Raw genomic sequence first — 15,503 nt, 5'->3', positions numbered from 1 at the left:
TCATAACACCGACTTAAAAGTAAAAATATATAATCGGTGATGTTTAAGCACTGACTTGATTTCAGAGCGCACAGAGAGACCAGAGATATTTAAACTATAAAACTATTTAAATTTACCAGGTAAGGCCCACTGAGCTATGAAGCTCTTTTTCAGAAACGACCTGGCCACAAATAATAGCTCTACAAAGTGGCTTATCATGTGGACATTTCTAGCAGCCAAATAATCTGAACGCATGTTTCTAAATGTGGTGGGAAAAATCAGAAGACCTGGAGAAAAATCCACGCAACCACGGGAGAATCTGCAAACTCCAAATATACAGGCCTCAGGGTCGGGATCGAACTCACACATCCTGTGTACCAGGTGAGGTAGTTAATGTCTCGCCACCGTGACGCCCTAAAGAATGGATAAGAGTGGGAGACTGCACTATACACCGTAGGGCCTGATAAGAATAACATTTAAAACATTTTTTCTGGTGAAATGCATTAGATTGGCACACGAATATTTACTTATTAATAGCTAATGATTAACGAAGTAAAATTCTAAAATGTTGCTGGCACATTGCATTCTGGATAACGCATAATAGTTATTTATAATAGTTACCTATATGTATTAATAGGTAACTATTCATATTCCAATTTAAAAACTGCTTGTCAACAAACATTACAAAAAAATTATCATCAGGCCCAATGGTTGAAATTGCAGTCTAACTCTTTCACTATCACTCTGGCCTCTCTGTTTATGTGCTATGAAGAAGGGACATTTGCCCAAACATAATCTATTATATATTATATTTTAAGGCAGCGTTATTGACGAATATTTGAAGTTTTTATGCCTTTGTATTTGCTTAAGATTAATTGAAATTGTGGCATTAACTTTACATAATGATTCATAAAAACATTTGTATTGACTACATATCACCCCAAAGTCTGCTTTAACAAATTTTGGAAACAATGTCTGGAGTTCCATTTTCAGTTACAGGACGCGTGGACACGCACATGACACGCACGACATAGCTTAATACAAAAGCTGTCGCTGCAACTTTAAACAAAATGTCAGCTTCCTGTAGGAAAGCTCGGGCAGGTTTTCCAGTTACATGGGACAAAATGTACTCCCAAAATAGCCAAAAACAACACATTTTGCCAAATATCCATCCTCCTGGCCAACTTAAATCAGACTAATGAACACTCAAAGCGACACTTGAGGGCGGCGGAATAAAAACAAATCAATGCACTCTGTGGAGATGACTATTAAGATGGTGGTAATCAACTCGATACACAATGGAGAGTATGCTGAATGGAATCTAAAGAGTCCTTCAGGCCACCTTAATTACACTTAAAATATCCAAAGTACAATGAGTTTCAGCCAAAAAGATTATACGCACGGCTGTAAAGTGGTGCAATACACATGCTGCTATGGGGATGAAGTCCATAGCATGCTCACCCCAGCCCAGCCCATCCCATTGTCCCACGACCTCACCTGTGACCCCATCCTTCTTGCCCAATAGCCAGAATTCGTCGAGTGTGTCCAACAGCAGCACCACATCTCCCACGAACAGCGTCAGCTCCTCCGGCACACTGGGCCGGAATTCGAACATCGCACGCAGCAGGCTGCCCGCCTCCATGTCCGCCTATGATCGTGCAAACACAACACATGCACGTGGAGGTTAGCAGTGCAAATATGTGCGATGCATGATCAAAAGCAAAACTAAACTTTTTTTAAAATTGGTTAAATGTGATTTTAATCAAAGGGAGGTCAACCAAAATTAGTTTTCATGGTATTTATTCACAAATGCCATTGCTGTAGACATTGGGCTTCTACCAGCTGCCCAACTTGAATGCTAAGTTTGCTTCACCCAATGTTACTAGCATATGTCCAACATTAGATTGCCACACTGAATAGACGGTGTCCGACAGATATGACTGTAAGGGCCAACCGTTTCAATAGCGATTACACCGTGGAGGAAATGCCAACAACTGATAGCAGTCCCGCACAGTGGATAAATGATGGGTTAAAAGGCAAACTGACGAACTGAGAAAACAAATGCAGCAAAGGCACAGGGCAGAGATTGGATTTTCCCGTGGAGTTTTCCTGGCTTCAAAGCTCAAAGGACATTGTTCACGCAGATACGCTGTTGACTAAAAGTAGGATGGCATCTTCAGCTGAAATTAGAAGCACAGAGGGTTTAATTACATCCATCTAGTTACCGTTTGAAACACCTAGATCAGCATCCAATTCCTTAAACATTGTCTGCGAAATGTGCTTCAGTGAAATGTGTTATTTAGTGAGTTGCATGAACAACAAAAACAAAAGAACTTGCAAGTGTATGCCACACTGAAAAATATACCTCATTTTCAGTGACTCCTGAGGTCACGCTTTGGGAATTCTACCTTATCACAAAAAACTTGTGCTTTATTTGATGTACCATTTTCTCCGGACAGCAAAGGATATGCAATGGAAGTGGAAAAAGCTAACATTTTCACTTTTGTCTTGTAGGGAAATTTTGTACGCTGCAGATGTGTTCCAAAAATACACTCCAGTTTAACACGTAGGCTTTCGCGACCAGTATTATTCATAATAAAGGCTTTTGGGTTAGATCGCGTAAGTATAAATGTGTCGCAACTCTCCACCACCCGACAAGGTCAAACCGTAAAAAAATGTGTCACGTTAACAAAACGCCAATTAGTTACTTCTTCAGCCCACCGGTGTGTTTGAAGAGTGAATTCACAACATTTAGAATTTGAGTAGGACGTTTCACTGGTAAATACATCCAGCATCTTCGGGCCATTTTACATAGTGAAGCCATCCACGCGTTTCCGGTGTTAAATAGTGCAGGACGACGTCATCATTGAACCCCATCAGGTTTCGAGATCAGAGGCAGAGGTTCGGGGGGGGGTATTGTAATTATATAATAGATTAGTAATCAGTTCATTAGTATGTGATTCCTCTATAAGGAATTGTAATATGTACTGTGTATTACTTAATAATACGCTTCCAGGCTGCGCTAAGTCTGTAGCTATCAGAGCGGTTAAAATTATTGGTATTTCTCTCAATTTCGATGGATTCTCTAATTAGTCTTGACTAGTAATAATTAGTTTTCCATAACACTTCAACGTTATCAAAATCAAATGAGTGTCCTTGTTGGCAAGCATGTTCTGCCACTGCCGACAGTTGTGTTTGAGATAATTTAATGTTCCTTTGGTGTTCTTTTAGTCTTACGCTAATGTTACATCCTCTCTGTCCAATATAGCATTTACCACATAAGCAATTGATCCGATATACACCTTCGGTTGATAACTTAGGTAATGAAAAAGTACACTCCAGTATAAAAGTAAAACCATCTGGGGATGTTATGACGTTTTTTTTACTCGGTCAAAGGAATAGACCTACTCTGAATACTTTAAATAATGCCCATGTTACATTTTAACCTGGCAGTTCACATTCCTTTGCAGTGGTCTGAAAGAATGCTTCAGAAATATATTATCAAAATCCTGGTGTCGACTTTCTGTTGCCTAGCTACTTCACGACAATTTTAAAAAGGAAAAGTTTAACAGTCTCTCCATCCATTCCGGCATTGCCACTACCCACCAATTCGTATAACGGTCTCAATTAGACTCCCCAATCGATCCCTGGTGGAACCAATAAATAAAATGCAAGTACCAACAATGTGCTCTCACGGACTGATATGTAGTGGTTGATCAATTCTTTCAAGAGGGCAGAAATAATGGATGGAATGGTCCCAAGACAAAACCAATTCAGACATGCCACTTGGGAGTGCAGAACAACACATTTCCTTCACATCGAGGGACCTTTCTGATGTTTCCTGTCTGTTAGCAGTCAAACTTTTCCATTGCAAAAAAGTGATACTTGCTTTTAAATGTTTTATACCAAAAGAAAGTACTTAAACAATCCCCTCCAGAATGAAACACTCAAGTCAATTCTGGCACAGGTTTATGATGCGCAACTTAGAATGCACATTAAAGATTGAATTTAAAATGTTACAACTGTGATACATGCAATATAGCTTAAATGATAAGCGGAATGCATTAGAAAACCAATATCATGGAAGTAGTTTTGATGATTTGTATGTTGTGAAATAGCAACACCACCTCAACACCACATGGGGATATTATGCAGCTTTCAATAATAAAAAACCTGTAAATGCGCTCAACATGACATTAAAATACCACAACTCTTACACATCATAATTGCTATTTATATATTCACGTGTAGTCTGACAGCATCAGAGCCAAAATTGTGCAATAATTCTCCATATTCATATTGTAAACCGTCAATATTCCTGACGCATTCACCGAAATAAGTTTTGCAATATAACTCACCTCTGCAATTACGAAATCCCATTTTCTTGACGTGAGCATTATGAGCTGTTATAAGTACTCTACTGAGATATACCACACATGTATCCACATGTTCAGGGAAGTGCACTATTGGCTTCTACACATATATAACAGTTTACTCAGACTTCCTACATACCAATTTATGGACACATACAACTTTAACCGCATTTACTGATCTGTCTTTAAAGCCTCAACCACTTCAACAGAATATAAAAATACATTTACCGCAATCAAATGCAAAATGTATATGTACAGCTCCTTTGCCACTCTACTGCTGGATGGTGCGCATACACACGGGAGGATAAAAGTGCACGGCTCCCTGCACCTAGCCATCCAGCCAATAACAACCTGTGTGTTTCCAGTGGTCATCCAGACAAGCACTATCCAGAAACACAGCCCCGCTAAAGTATCTGTGTCATTTGATGCATTCACGGGTGATTTAGTAATGAGCGGAACTTGAGAATATACAACTTGTGTGTGTCCGGGTGTTTATTGAAAGTGTCACAGATGGGCGTTAAGACATTATATGGGCAGATCAGATGGTAGCTTTTTGGATTTGTTTTGAAATGGATCTAAAACTAAAATATATTTTGATTACTACAGCAAGCACAGCGGTGGTTGGCGGCACATTTTGCAAGCACAGCCGAGGCCAGATTAAGGGATTACAACTGATTTCAGTTGCTAAACAATGCATTCATCAATTTAAAATACGCTGCTTGGCTCTTGAAAAGCACAATTGTGTGCTCAATACGCATTGCATACTCACGTGACATATAACCTTCCCACATTCCCATACACAACACAAAACCTCTTCCTGCACAAATACATGAGAGAATGCCAAACCTAGCTTAAGTGATAGCACAATGAGCAGAATATGACCAAACTAGAATGCACCAGATCTCATCGGATATCAGTAGCAATGCTGCTCCAGGATAATGCTTAGATTGGCGACAACCTTGCATAATAGGTGTTATAAGCTGCGGCACTATGTTGTTGGCAGCAGTGCTGCAAATTACGTTGGTGCACTTCAATTCTATGCTCCCACGTCGATGCCATCTGCCTTCATAATCACCCCACTAGGCAGTGTGGTGAAGTATGGTCACACACGAATGCCACGATCCCACGTGACGTGGGGAGGCCTTCGTCCACTGATAAAGAGATACATGGCTCGGCTTTAAAAAGCCCTTCGTTTCATTGGGGATCGAGGAGGGCAAGCGCCTGCTAAATGCATGTGTCCCAGTTGGAGATGAACACATTCCTCATTAATGAATCACACGCCACACAATGTGCATTGCAAAGGTGGATATACAGAATGTGATTGCGCTGCTGCTGCGAAAAAAACCCTTTACGTCGCCACTAAGCCCGAGGCCAAAAGTGGAGCGCACCCCAGCACTGTACAGGCGCGCCACGGCCCACAGCCCGCATGGCTGGGATCGTAGTCTCGTGTTTCACCAACCTACTCTCGTTCAACTCTGCAGACTGCAACTGCGTAGTACTCCGGGAGCCCCATACACAGCGCTTTAGTCCGGGTTCCCCTCACTCAACGGCCAAAATTGTGTTCATATACTTCAGGAAACGGCAGTATAATTTGATTTCCATTTGCACCAAATGGAATCTTCCTACACGTGTTATTACATGTGCAGTATATTAAAGTTCTTCAGCACACCCAATTATTGGTGCGTTACATACAGCTAAAATCCCAATACCAATGCAATACACTAACAGTTATTAGCCAAATGATTCAAAGATCAAAGTACATTCCAATACTGAACGTGTATGGAGTGAAGCACGTGCATGAGGAATTATTAATCACAATTAATGCAAATTATAAGTAGGCGACTGGAGCAAACAAAACTGCAAATGAAACAGAACAAAAATCCATAACAAGACCGTAAAAACAAGACGAAACAAGCTAGAAAAATCATGCATATGCAAGACACGTGTAATGCGTTCCAATATTTGTTCTTGAAAATGTTTCAAGGAGTCATAATATCAATGTCTTGAATATCGACACTTCATACATACCAACATTCCGTTTATGCTGTATCATTTTTAAGAGTTATTGTGACCCTCACATTACAGACAGGTGGACAGAGCTGATGCATGCATGCATGAAATTATTTCTTGAATCAAATCATAACCATGAATTATGACAAGTTGTCAATCACCGGGGGTTAAAGAGCTGCATGCCTATCAGTTACTAATTCCTATAAATTGCTTTCTCTGCCACCTTAGCTTTGTAACAGTAACCTCATCCATGTCCAGAGGCAAATTAGAAATAATAGCAGGTGACAAGGTGGGATGGAGGTACTCCATTTGCGTCTGGGTTCAGTGCCATGATTGTAATTGCACTCTGTAGAAACAATTCTACAAACTGCCCTGTTTGTTTTATTAGGCCATTGGTAAGCTAGCAGAACATTCAGAGTAAAATCATGAATTATACATTACCGTTGTCCCTTACTGAATGCTCTATTGGGGCAAATGACAATGTAAATTGCTTATGCGGGAAAACCTCAAAAGTCTTAAAGATGTTGAGAGTCATGGACAGAGAGATTTGTCTGAAAGTATTTTGTTCATGGGATAAAATCAGACTACCCAAGAAACCTCATAATTATGCGTACATGAACCCACTTACTCTTTGGTTCTTTCGGTAAAGTCACGTCGAAAATAAAATCAAATAATAGAATACGACGTTTCGGTTGCAACACAAGCAACCATCATCAGGTAAGAGACAGCGTGTGTCTCTCTCTGCATGTGTCTGCCTATGCTGTTTCCCGGGTCCGTGTTTTATCATTCATTCTTACCTGATGATGGTTGAAACCGAACCGTCATAATCTATTATTATTTGATTTTATTTTCTATATGACTTTACCGAAAGAACCAAAGAGCAATTCCTGCAGTAACAAAAGCTTCGAATCTAGTATGATCCCACTTGCTGTCCTGCTATGTCCTGACTAACCAGCTGGTTTGGGAGTTTAACACACCTATGTGATCCCCCAAACAATTGCCTGAGTAGTGCTGCCTTGCCCAGGTCATGATGTACTTGTGAATTGGGTGGTTTTCCGAGGAGCAAAATGTCCCAATAGATGCCTAGTTAACAATTAGGGAGACTAAGGCTCCTCCTAATAATGATGGTCTTTAAGTTAGCTACCCACACTACTTGTAGAACTAAAAATATAGCATTTACCGCAGCCTTTCTTCCCAGTTCTTAGTTTTATTCTTCGCATTATTTTTCTATGCTGCAATGCTGTTGCGCGAGTTGTAAACCACAATCGCAAGACACAAAACAGTCACATACCAATGCCGCTATAAGCCATGTGTAAACATGCCAAAACTCAGGGCGTGTTCACTTTGCCGACTAACCTGCCGTGTGTCACCAACCCCACCCAAGCCTCCCACAATGCAAAGCTCAGCATCACCACTACAGCCACTGCACACAGTTTAGCTCATACCTGCAGGGAAGGGACACTTGGAAGGACACCAAGTGTATGGTCTCAGACCAGTCACCAATGACTGCACAAAGCTTTCAAACACGATTTTGTGAAGTGGTCGGAATCCTTTACTATGTACTCAGCCACGGCTGACAACAGTGGCGTGTGATATATAAAGTGGTTCTTCTCGCCAATCCACCAGGTTCACCCACCCACCACTGCCCAACGTGGTACAGTGATGTCACAGCCCCAATGACCAGCAGCACTGACAAGGGGCAATAGATAACACATTCTGGCTCTGAGGATTACAAAATACGGCGTGTGATAAAAACCTCTATTGCATGCCATGTGAGAATGTGGTTCACCTCGTGTGGATAAGGGGCAAATGAAGGGACCTCACCAGGTCGGAGAGTACTTCTGTGAATTCGTCTCACAGAAGCGGCGGTTAGTTAGAGCTTTCGGCAAATGTTCCGAACCTAAATGTATGTGCCATTTGGTGCAAAATGGGAGAAAAAGGCAACAACTTTAATTGTCTTCTTGGTTCTTTCGGTAAAGTCACGTAGAAGGGAAGTAATAAAATAATAAAAATAAAACATAATAAAATAATTCTCACGACGTTTCGGCCACAACGCAAGCAGTCGTCTTCATGTGAAAACCAGGTCTGTCGAGGCGACAGCGTCTTTTTTTTCAGACGCTGTCGCCTCGACAGACCTGGTTTTCACCTGAAGACGGCTGCTTGCGTTGTGGCCGAAACGTCGTGAGAATTATTTTATTATGTTTTATTTTTATTATTTCATTACTTCCCTTCTACGTGACTTTACCGAAAGAACCAAGAAGATGAATCCCTGCAGTCACGAAAGCTTTAAATCGAAACTTTAATTGTATGTGATAATGCAATCACATTCATAGGTTAGTCAGTTTAACACGTAGGCTTTCGCGACCAATATTATCCATAATACAATGTCTTTAGGTTACATCGTGTAAATATAAATGTCGTTAAACCCGCCACCACCCGACACAGCCAATTAGTAAAGTTTGTCACGCAAACAGAACATGCCAATTCGTTACTAGTACAGCACACCGGTGAAATCAACTCCGATGTGACATGAAATCAACTCATTGTGCACAGGAGCCTGATGATGAAGAATTGTGGCATCGCAGCACCACGGACAGACAGATCATGGTTGATAATTAAATTACTTTAGGATGCAGTGAATGAGAATGTTTATTTTATTTTTGTAACCTATGCATCATCACGACTTCTAACTGTACGCCCAGTTATCGTCTATACACCTCGAACTGAAGCTTCCTGAAGTCGTCCTCCTCCTCACACGAGGGACACGCCGTGTGTGTAACACAATATACCCTCATAACAACAGAAGCAGAACTTAACAAGGCTTGTTACAATATTCACAGCTCAAATTGATGGCTATTACGGCCGAGTAGAAATGCTTGAAGAGTCAAAACAACTTAACATAACTTCACAGTTTCTTTTAAACATCTGCACATGAAGGCTTCACGGAGACTTTTGAACATTTTCACGAGGTTCCTGCACTTGGGATGCACGGAAAATCCCACGAGCAAGTGTCCCCATGCGTCAAATGTGCATCGCTGCCAAAGGAAACATGGACGTTTCCACATTCCCATGACGAGAACCCGTCTTCTCACTGCAAATCCATTATTGACGTTGTCCAACTTGGTTGCTCTTATCCCACCGACATTTATAACAACAGTGGGTGTCGTGTGGATATACTAGATAGTCAGAGGAACGTGGAATTTCCACCACTAGTTTATAAGTCGCCAACGGAGATCTATCGCTGCCCCACGCCGATCTTAGCACGCGTAGCTGCCCTTTGTAACTCCACTGCTGGATGGCAGCCTCCCTCACGCTGTGTCAGTCATGGTAAAGGGGGGGGGGGCGGAGCGTCTGACCATACTTCACCAATATTGTCATTGCGGGACAGCGAGCGGGGAGGGTCAAGAAGGGTTCCGAAGCACGGGGAGAAGCCTGCTCGGAGGAGGAGCTCCACCGAGAGCAGAGAGCGGAGCACGTGGACGAGAGAAGAGACGCAGGCTAGTCCAGGGGAGTGGACCTGGGGCAGGGCGCGACACGGAGTGGAAGGAGGTCGAGACGCACGACGGAGGCGCAGCCAAAGGCGGGAAAACGCGCCCGAGAGGACGCCGCGGACACGGAGCGATGCAATCAAATCACGGAGCAGTTATTTAACTTGTGACGTGTTTGGCGGAGGGGGGGCCGGGCAGCCCTTCATCCAGCAGTGGATTTGACCATGGACTTGATGATGATGATGGTGGTGACAGTCGATATTAGACACTGACCTCGGGCCGGGTCGAACAGCGGAGGCTCCGCGCAGCATTCGAGCTCAAGTGACAGCCCTCTCAGCCACCGCAGCTACACAACGCGGGCATCTAAAGGCTTCAAACCACAACAAGAACAAGAACCACAACAATAACAATATCGGCGACGATGAGGAGCGGCGCGCTCGGTCGACTGCGACCCGCGGTGAACCACTCAGGTGGCCCACTCGGCTCACGGCACGTGACGCGCTCGCCAGTACATTTACTACTGCGGATAGGCGAGGCCCATCCCCCTCATCGGCCAATGAGGGGGGGGGAGAGGGCGCATGCTTATACATGCTACGGAATCTAAATCCTAGGTGGAAGAGGTGGAGTTGCAGGAGGGGAAACATCGCCCCGCCCCTTCCTCACCCCGCCCCCTCACCCCGCCCCCTCACCCCGCCCCCTCACCCCGCCCCCTCCCCTCACCCCCCTCACCCCGCCCCCTCCCCTCACCCCCCGCCCCCTCACCTCACCCCGCCTCCTCACCCCACCCCCTCACCTCGCCTCACCCCCCTCACCCCCCTCCTCACCTCACCCCCATCACCCCGCCTCCTCACCTCACCCCCTCACCTCACCCTCCTCACCTCACCCCGCCCCCTCACCTCACCCCCCTCACCTCGTCACCCCCATCAACCCCCTCAACCCCCTCACCCCGCCCCCTCACCTCGCCCCCTCCCCTAACCCCCCTCACCCCCCTCACCCCCCTTCTCCCCTCACCCCGCATTCTCCTCTCACCCCCCTTCTCCCCTCACCCCGCATTCTCCTCTCACCCCCCTCCTCACCCCGCCTCCTCCCCTCACCCCCCTCACCTCGTCACCCCCTCACCCCCCTCACCCCTCTCACCCCGCCCCCTCACCCCGCCTCCTCCCCTCACCCCCCTCACCTCGTCACCCCCTCACCCCCATCACCCCCCTCACCCCGCCTCCTCCCCTCACCCCCCTCACCCCCCTCACCCCCCTCACCCCCCTCACCCCGCCCCCTCGCCCCCTCCCCTCACCCCAGCTCCAATGAGTGCAAACATTTAAACAGCGCAATCTATATGTGCGTACGTGGTTGCAGCGTCGAAGTTGTCTTTGCTTTATTTAAACGACGACTACCACTTTAAAGTGTTTTTTTTCTGATCAATAAAATGTCAAGATAGTAGTTTAGGCTGCGTGACCAGAAAACAGCCAAGAGCATCATAATCACCCGCAGTCATTTTCACTCCACTGCTGGACTAAATTCACTCTAAGCGATATGCATTCTTAATGGTTAAGCGATGCAACAGCCAACCTAGCAGCACATGTGCACCGATTATTGTCATCAGAAAGAAAAGCGCATGGATGAATAAACGCAATTAGAGACGTAGTCTTGAACGATACGGAGATATTGGAGAGCAATCTCAACATTTACCACACCGGGTGTGCTGAAGCAGTCATAGATCGGCACGTTTGTTCACGTGACTTTATTTTATTGACCGTGTCGGGTGGAGGCTGGTGTACGACACAGTTTTATTCGGCCACTGAACCCGAAGTGAAGAAGACACTCAACTCCACCGTTTGATGAGAAGCGCGCGCACGGCAGGTGGCGCTAAGAGCACGCGCAGAGCGGGGTCACCCACGTGTTGTGCGCGCGCGTGCATTAGAACAACAATAAAATTTATGATGATGATAATAATTCACATTTACAAGGCACATTTCATCCATAGATCCTAACGCGCCACCGCGTATAGAAAGCAGGAAATTTACAGAAACCAGGGCAAACGGCTAGAACCTTTAAATATGTGAGTTGTCAAGACAAACTTAAATGTCTCTAACGACTGTCGCATTGACAAAAGGTAACGCGTTCCGTGGTCTGGGAGCCGCATTGGCAAAAAAGTCCGATCACCCCAGATAAAGAGCCTCGACCTCAGAGTACTTAGACGGAGGTGATCCCAAGATCTCCGGGACCTCGGAGTGTCAAGTTGGATCAGCTCCTGCAAATATTGTAGGTCAGTAGCAGGATTGTATAATCCACTCGATACTTGACTGGAAGCCAATGCAAAGACGAGAGGCCATGAGGGTGGTGTGCCCTCGAAACGTTGTGCGCGTAGTCATTCTAGCCAGGTCCGTTCCGAACGGGCTGAAGTCTTCTTCCCAGAACCTCACTCGGAATCACGAACAGCAATGCGCCGCAGTCATCACGTCGGGCGAACACAGCAGCATGGGCCAGTCTCTCTCAGTCATCGGGTGACAGGTACCGTGCTCAGCGGGAAATAATATAATCGGCTTTCCGATTATTGAGTAATCGAAGAAAAAGTCAAAGTTAATTATTGCTCATTAAACGAGCATGGGTCGGTGGCTAATCTCCTATTGACAGCCCTGAGCTAGTGGTGGGAATTCCCCATTCCTATGGTATGGGTGAGTAGAGTGTAAATAAAGATTCTAAGTATCCATAAGACAAGTACTGTTGTTGACGTCTGCACGCAGTGGTACCAATTTTATCGCCCTCAAAGGGATGATGAGCTGAGTTAACCCCTAACCAGATTTAACTTTATCATACCTCACCACGCTGGGCAGTGCGACTTGGCGACGTATGGTGAGAGGGGACGGGTCATTTCTCACTGACTATGTTATCCTGGGTAGGAGCAGGTGGTACGTGACGAGAGTAACCACAGCCCGTGAGCATATACTGGATGTGGTATGCCGGGCGCGGATCTTTTTTTTTCTCAGTCATCAACCTGGATATTCAAGCAATCTGCTGACTGGCTTGGCGCTGTTGTCATGTTATAGCTTCAGTTATCAGCTTCGGCAACGATGAAGATGATGGTGGTGGTGGTGGAGCGAATGGAATTCCATTGGCGCGCTGCAGGTGATTCGCCTGCAGGTGATCCTGGGTTGGCAATCGGCGAGGCCAAGCCGTTCGTGATGGGGTCAGGCAGGTTTGTCAACAAGTAATGGCCTGCCTGTCCCCAAACAACTATTTTAATTTGGTTTACATATCTCCGTTTATTTTATTCTTGAGTACGTATGAGATTAAAGTAAGTTAACATTAATAAAACACTTGCAGTGTCTTTAGAGAATACAAATGATGCGTGCAGGAAACAGACAGTGATACGAAAAAAGGTGTCTCCAAACAACTCAACTTGGCAGGAGTGTTTTGCATGTCAAGCTGACATCACCACACGCATACATTCTCCAGTTTACACTTGCTCCTTGTTGTTCTGCTACCTAAATTAAACAAAACAAATCCACACTCGGCTCTTTTGAACCGGCAGCTATTACAACAAGGCTCTGTGCAGAATATGCACACGAATGGTTTCATCTTAACATGCAACGCATGTTCGAATCATTGTTATACAATGTATTGTTAAATATTATCAACAGCCTTGATCTGCCGGATGAAGGCCTGCCCAGTCAAGCTGCCGCCACATTATCATCGTGCGATGCGGTAAGCCACCGAGCACCCCTCCGCACGAACTGCCGGATTACGAGATATTGGCAAGAGCACTCCAACTACACTTTGCCCCCCCCCCCACCCTTCATTTGATTAATTTGTTACCGCCTCTGTATGTTTGGCCTGTGCGCTCTTATTCATCCACCATGGATTTGAGATGTGAGATAAAATTAAAAGCGCTGTGATTGCCGCTTCAGCCACCCACACATTTTCAAGGGCTACTCCTCGCGATCGAACGGGGGAGGGAATGAGGGGAGTTGCATCCACACCTTGAACCGATCAAATATTTAGCAGCCAACAACTAAATTATGCAACACTTTCGGCAAGTACGATTGAAAAGCCAAATGAAGGACAAAATTAGGTAGCCTGGTTCATTGCGTTTTAAATTGGAAGTAGTTCCATAGCCATTCGCCGTAACTTACTGTGCATAGTCTTAGCTGTGAGCATAACGGAGTGGTGGTGCAGCGGTTAGCGCCACTACACTATGAACCCGCTGACATGAGTTTGATTCCCAGCCAGTGAACATCCGTGGCGAGTGATGTCTACATCAGTCTTGGGACCACCCCCGACCCACAACTTTCTCACCAACCCGCAATGACCAGAGCGGTGAAATATGGGCAACTCATCACGACTGACACGGTGCAAGGAGGCCCTCATTCGGCAGTGGATTGACAATTGGCTCTCAATGGTTAACGATTAGAAGGAGAGCTATCCTGCGCCTGCAATTTTGGGAACACAAACTGGTTATAATGGGAAGGCATTTTGAACTTTCCCCAACCCACAGCGAGAAGTGTGGACTTCACGCACGCTCCTTCGGTGGATCGGATCGCGTGGAGATGTTTGACGCTTGGAACCAGGAGGGGCAGCGAGTTAACTAGGCGATGGAAGCATGGCAAGTGGGTTAGTGAGCCCATTCGCGAGGACCTTTGCAAGTAATGATAATGAATTCGATTCATGAGGCGCTCTTAAACAATAACCCCCTCGTATGCACGCTGGGTTTTCTCCTGTCACTTTGAATTTAGACCATACGATTAAAAAATACTCCTTGAGAAGAAATTGACCAAAGGCCCAATACAGGACCCTCCTGAAAAGGGGTCTTGAGACTCAGCGAGGCGTCCCTGAATAACTCTACTATTATTACACAATATACAGTATTACAATGCGGTGGTTGCCAATGTTAGATATGTGTTTAAGAATTCAACCTGTAATAGCCAATTAATATCCAAAGTCGTTCCACACGTCTGTGACGGATGTCACACTGTGCACAATGTACGTGCGCATAATGATTGTGTCTTCTTCACTGTGGCTCACTCTAATCCTTGCTATGCCACGCACAATGTATTTTACTATGCTCGCTATCCCTCCATTAGGTTAGCTTTGCTGACTCTCTACCATCTTAGTGCTTGCTCTGTGTGGTCTCTGTCCTGTGCCAACATGTTAACATGTTCTCGCAGAAGCCACAACGCTTTGCTTACGCGTGACTGGTCTGCGTGGCTTGGCTCAATCACTTTCAATGCAAAACAGAGGCTCTTCAGCTGGTGAATAAAGCAATGCTGTCGCGTACATCCCTTGGTAAATCCACTGCTGGATGAAGGCCTCCCAATTCTGTGTCAGTTATGGAAGTCCGTGGACCATACTTCTCCATGCTGGTCAGTGGGTGGAACATCAGCCGCAATATATTTGTGGCTGATGTTAGCCATGGCCTAGAATCGAACTCGGGTTGCCAGGCTTGTGGCAAAGTATGCTAACCACTGCTCCACCCAAGGGTGTGTTTACACAATATGCATGTCTTGCAATGAGTATAATTTGGGAGCTTATTTCCAAATGGAAATACTGTCATGTATTCCACAGAGGATCATTAGCTATGCTGCTAATAATAATCATGCAATATATTTCATACCGCAAAGCGCATTTCAGAGGTCCTATATTGAGATGTTTGGTCAAT

At 45.1% G+C, this 15,503-nt stretch overlaps 1 protein-coding gene across 4 annotated transcripts in view; it reads right to left on the bottom strand.

The window, feature by feature from the left end:
• DNMBP (dynamin binding protein) overlaps positions 1-15,503 on the bottom strand; it is a 348,547-nt gene that overhangs the window by 37,372 nt on the left and 295,672 nt on the right. For 2 of the 4 annotated variants that reach the window (XM_078875454.1, XM_078875474.1), the window contains exons 1-2: positions 10,124-10,422; positions 1,477-1,627 (exon numbers count right to left, since the gene is read on the bottom strand). The exons of 1 other annotated variant lie outside the window; for it this stretch is intronic. In XM_078875454.1, the coding sequence (XP_078731580.1) occupies positions 1,477-1,621 (145 nt within the window). In that variant the 5' untranslated portion in view covers positions 1,622-1,627; positions 10,124-10,422. Of the gene's footprint in view, positions 1-1,476; positions 1,628-9,728; positions 9,734-10,123; positions 10,423-15,503 lie in introns of those variants that run through there. One more of the 4 variants, XM_078875464.1, reaches the window with a different exon arrangement.

This window comes from Lampetra fluviatilis, chromosome 2 (assembly GCF_964198595.1).
Source record: "Lampetra fluviatilis chromosome 2, kcLamFluv1.1, whole genome shotgun sequence".
NCBI classification, from domain to species: domain Eukaryota; kingdom Metazoa; phylum Chordata; class Hyperoartia; order Petromyzontiformes; family Petromyzontidae; genus Lampetra; species Lampetra fluviatilis.
The sequence above is the reverse complement of the archived record's forward strand: the minus strand, read 5'-3'. Positions and strand labels throughout refer to the sequence as shown.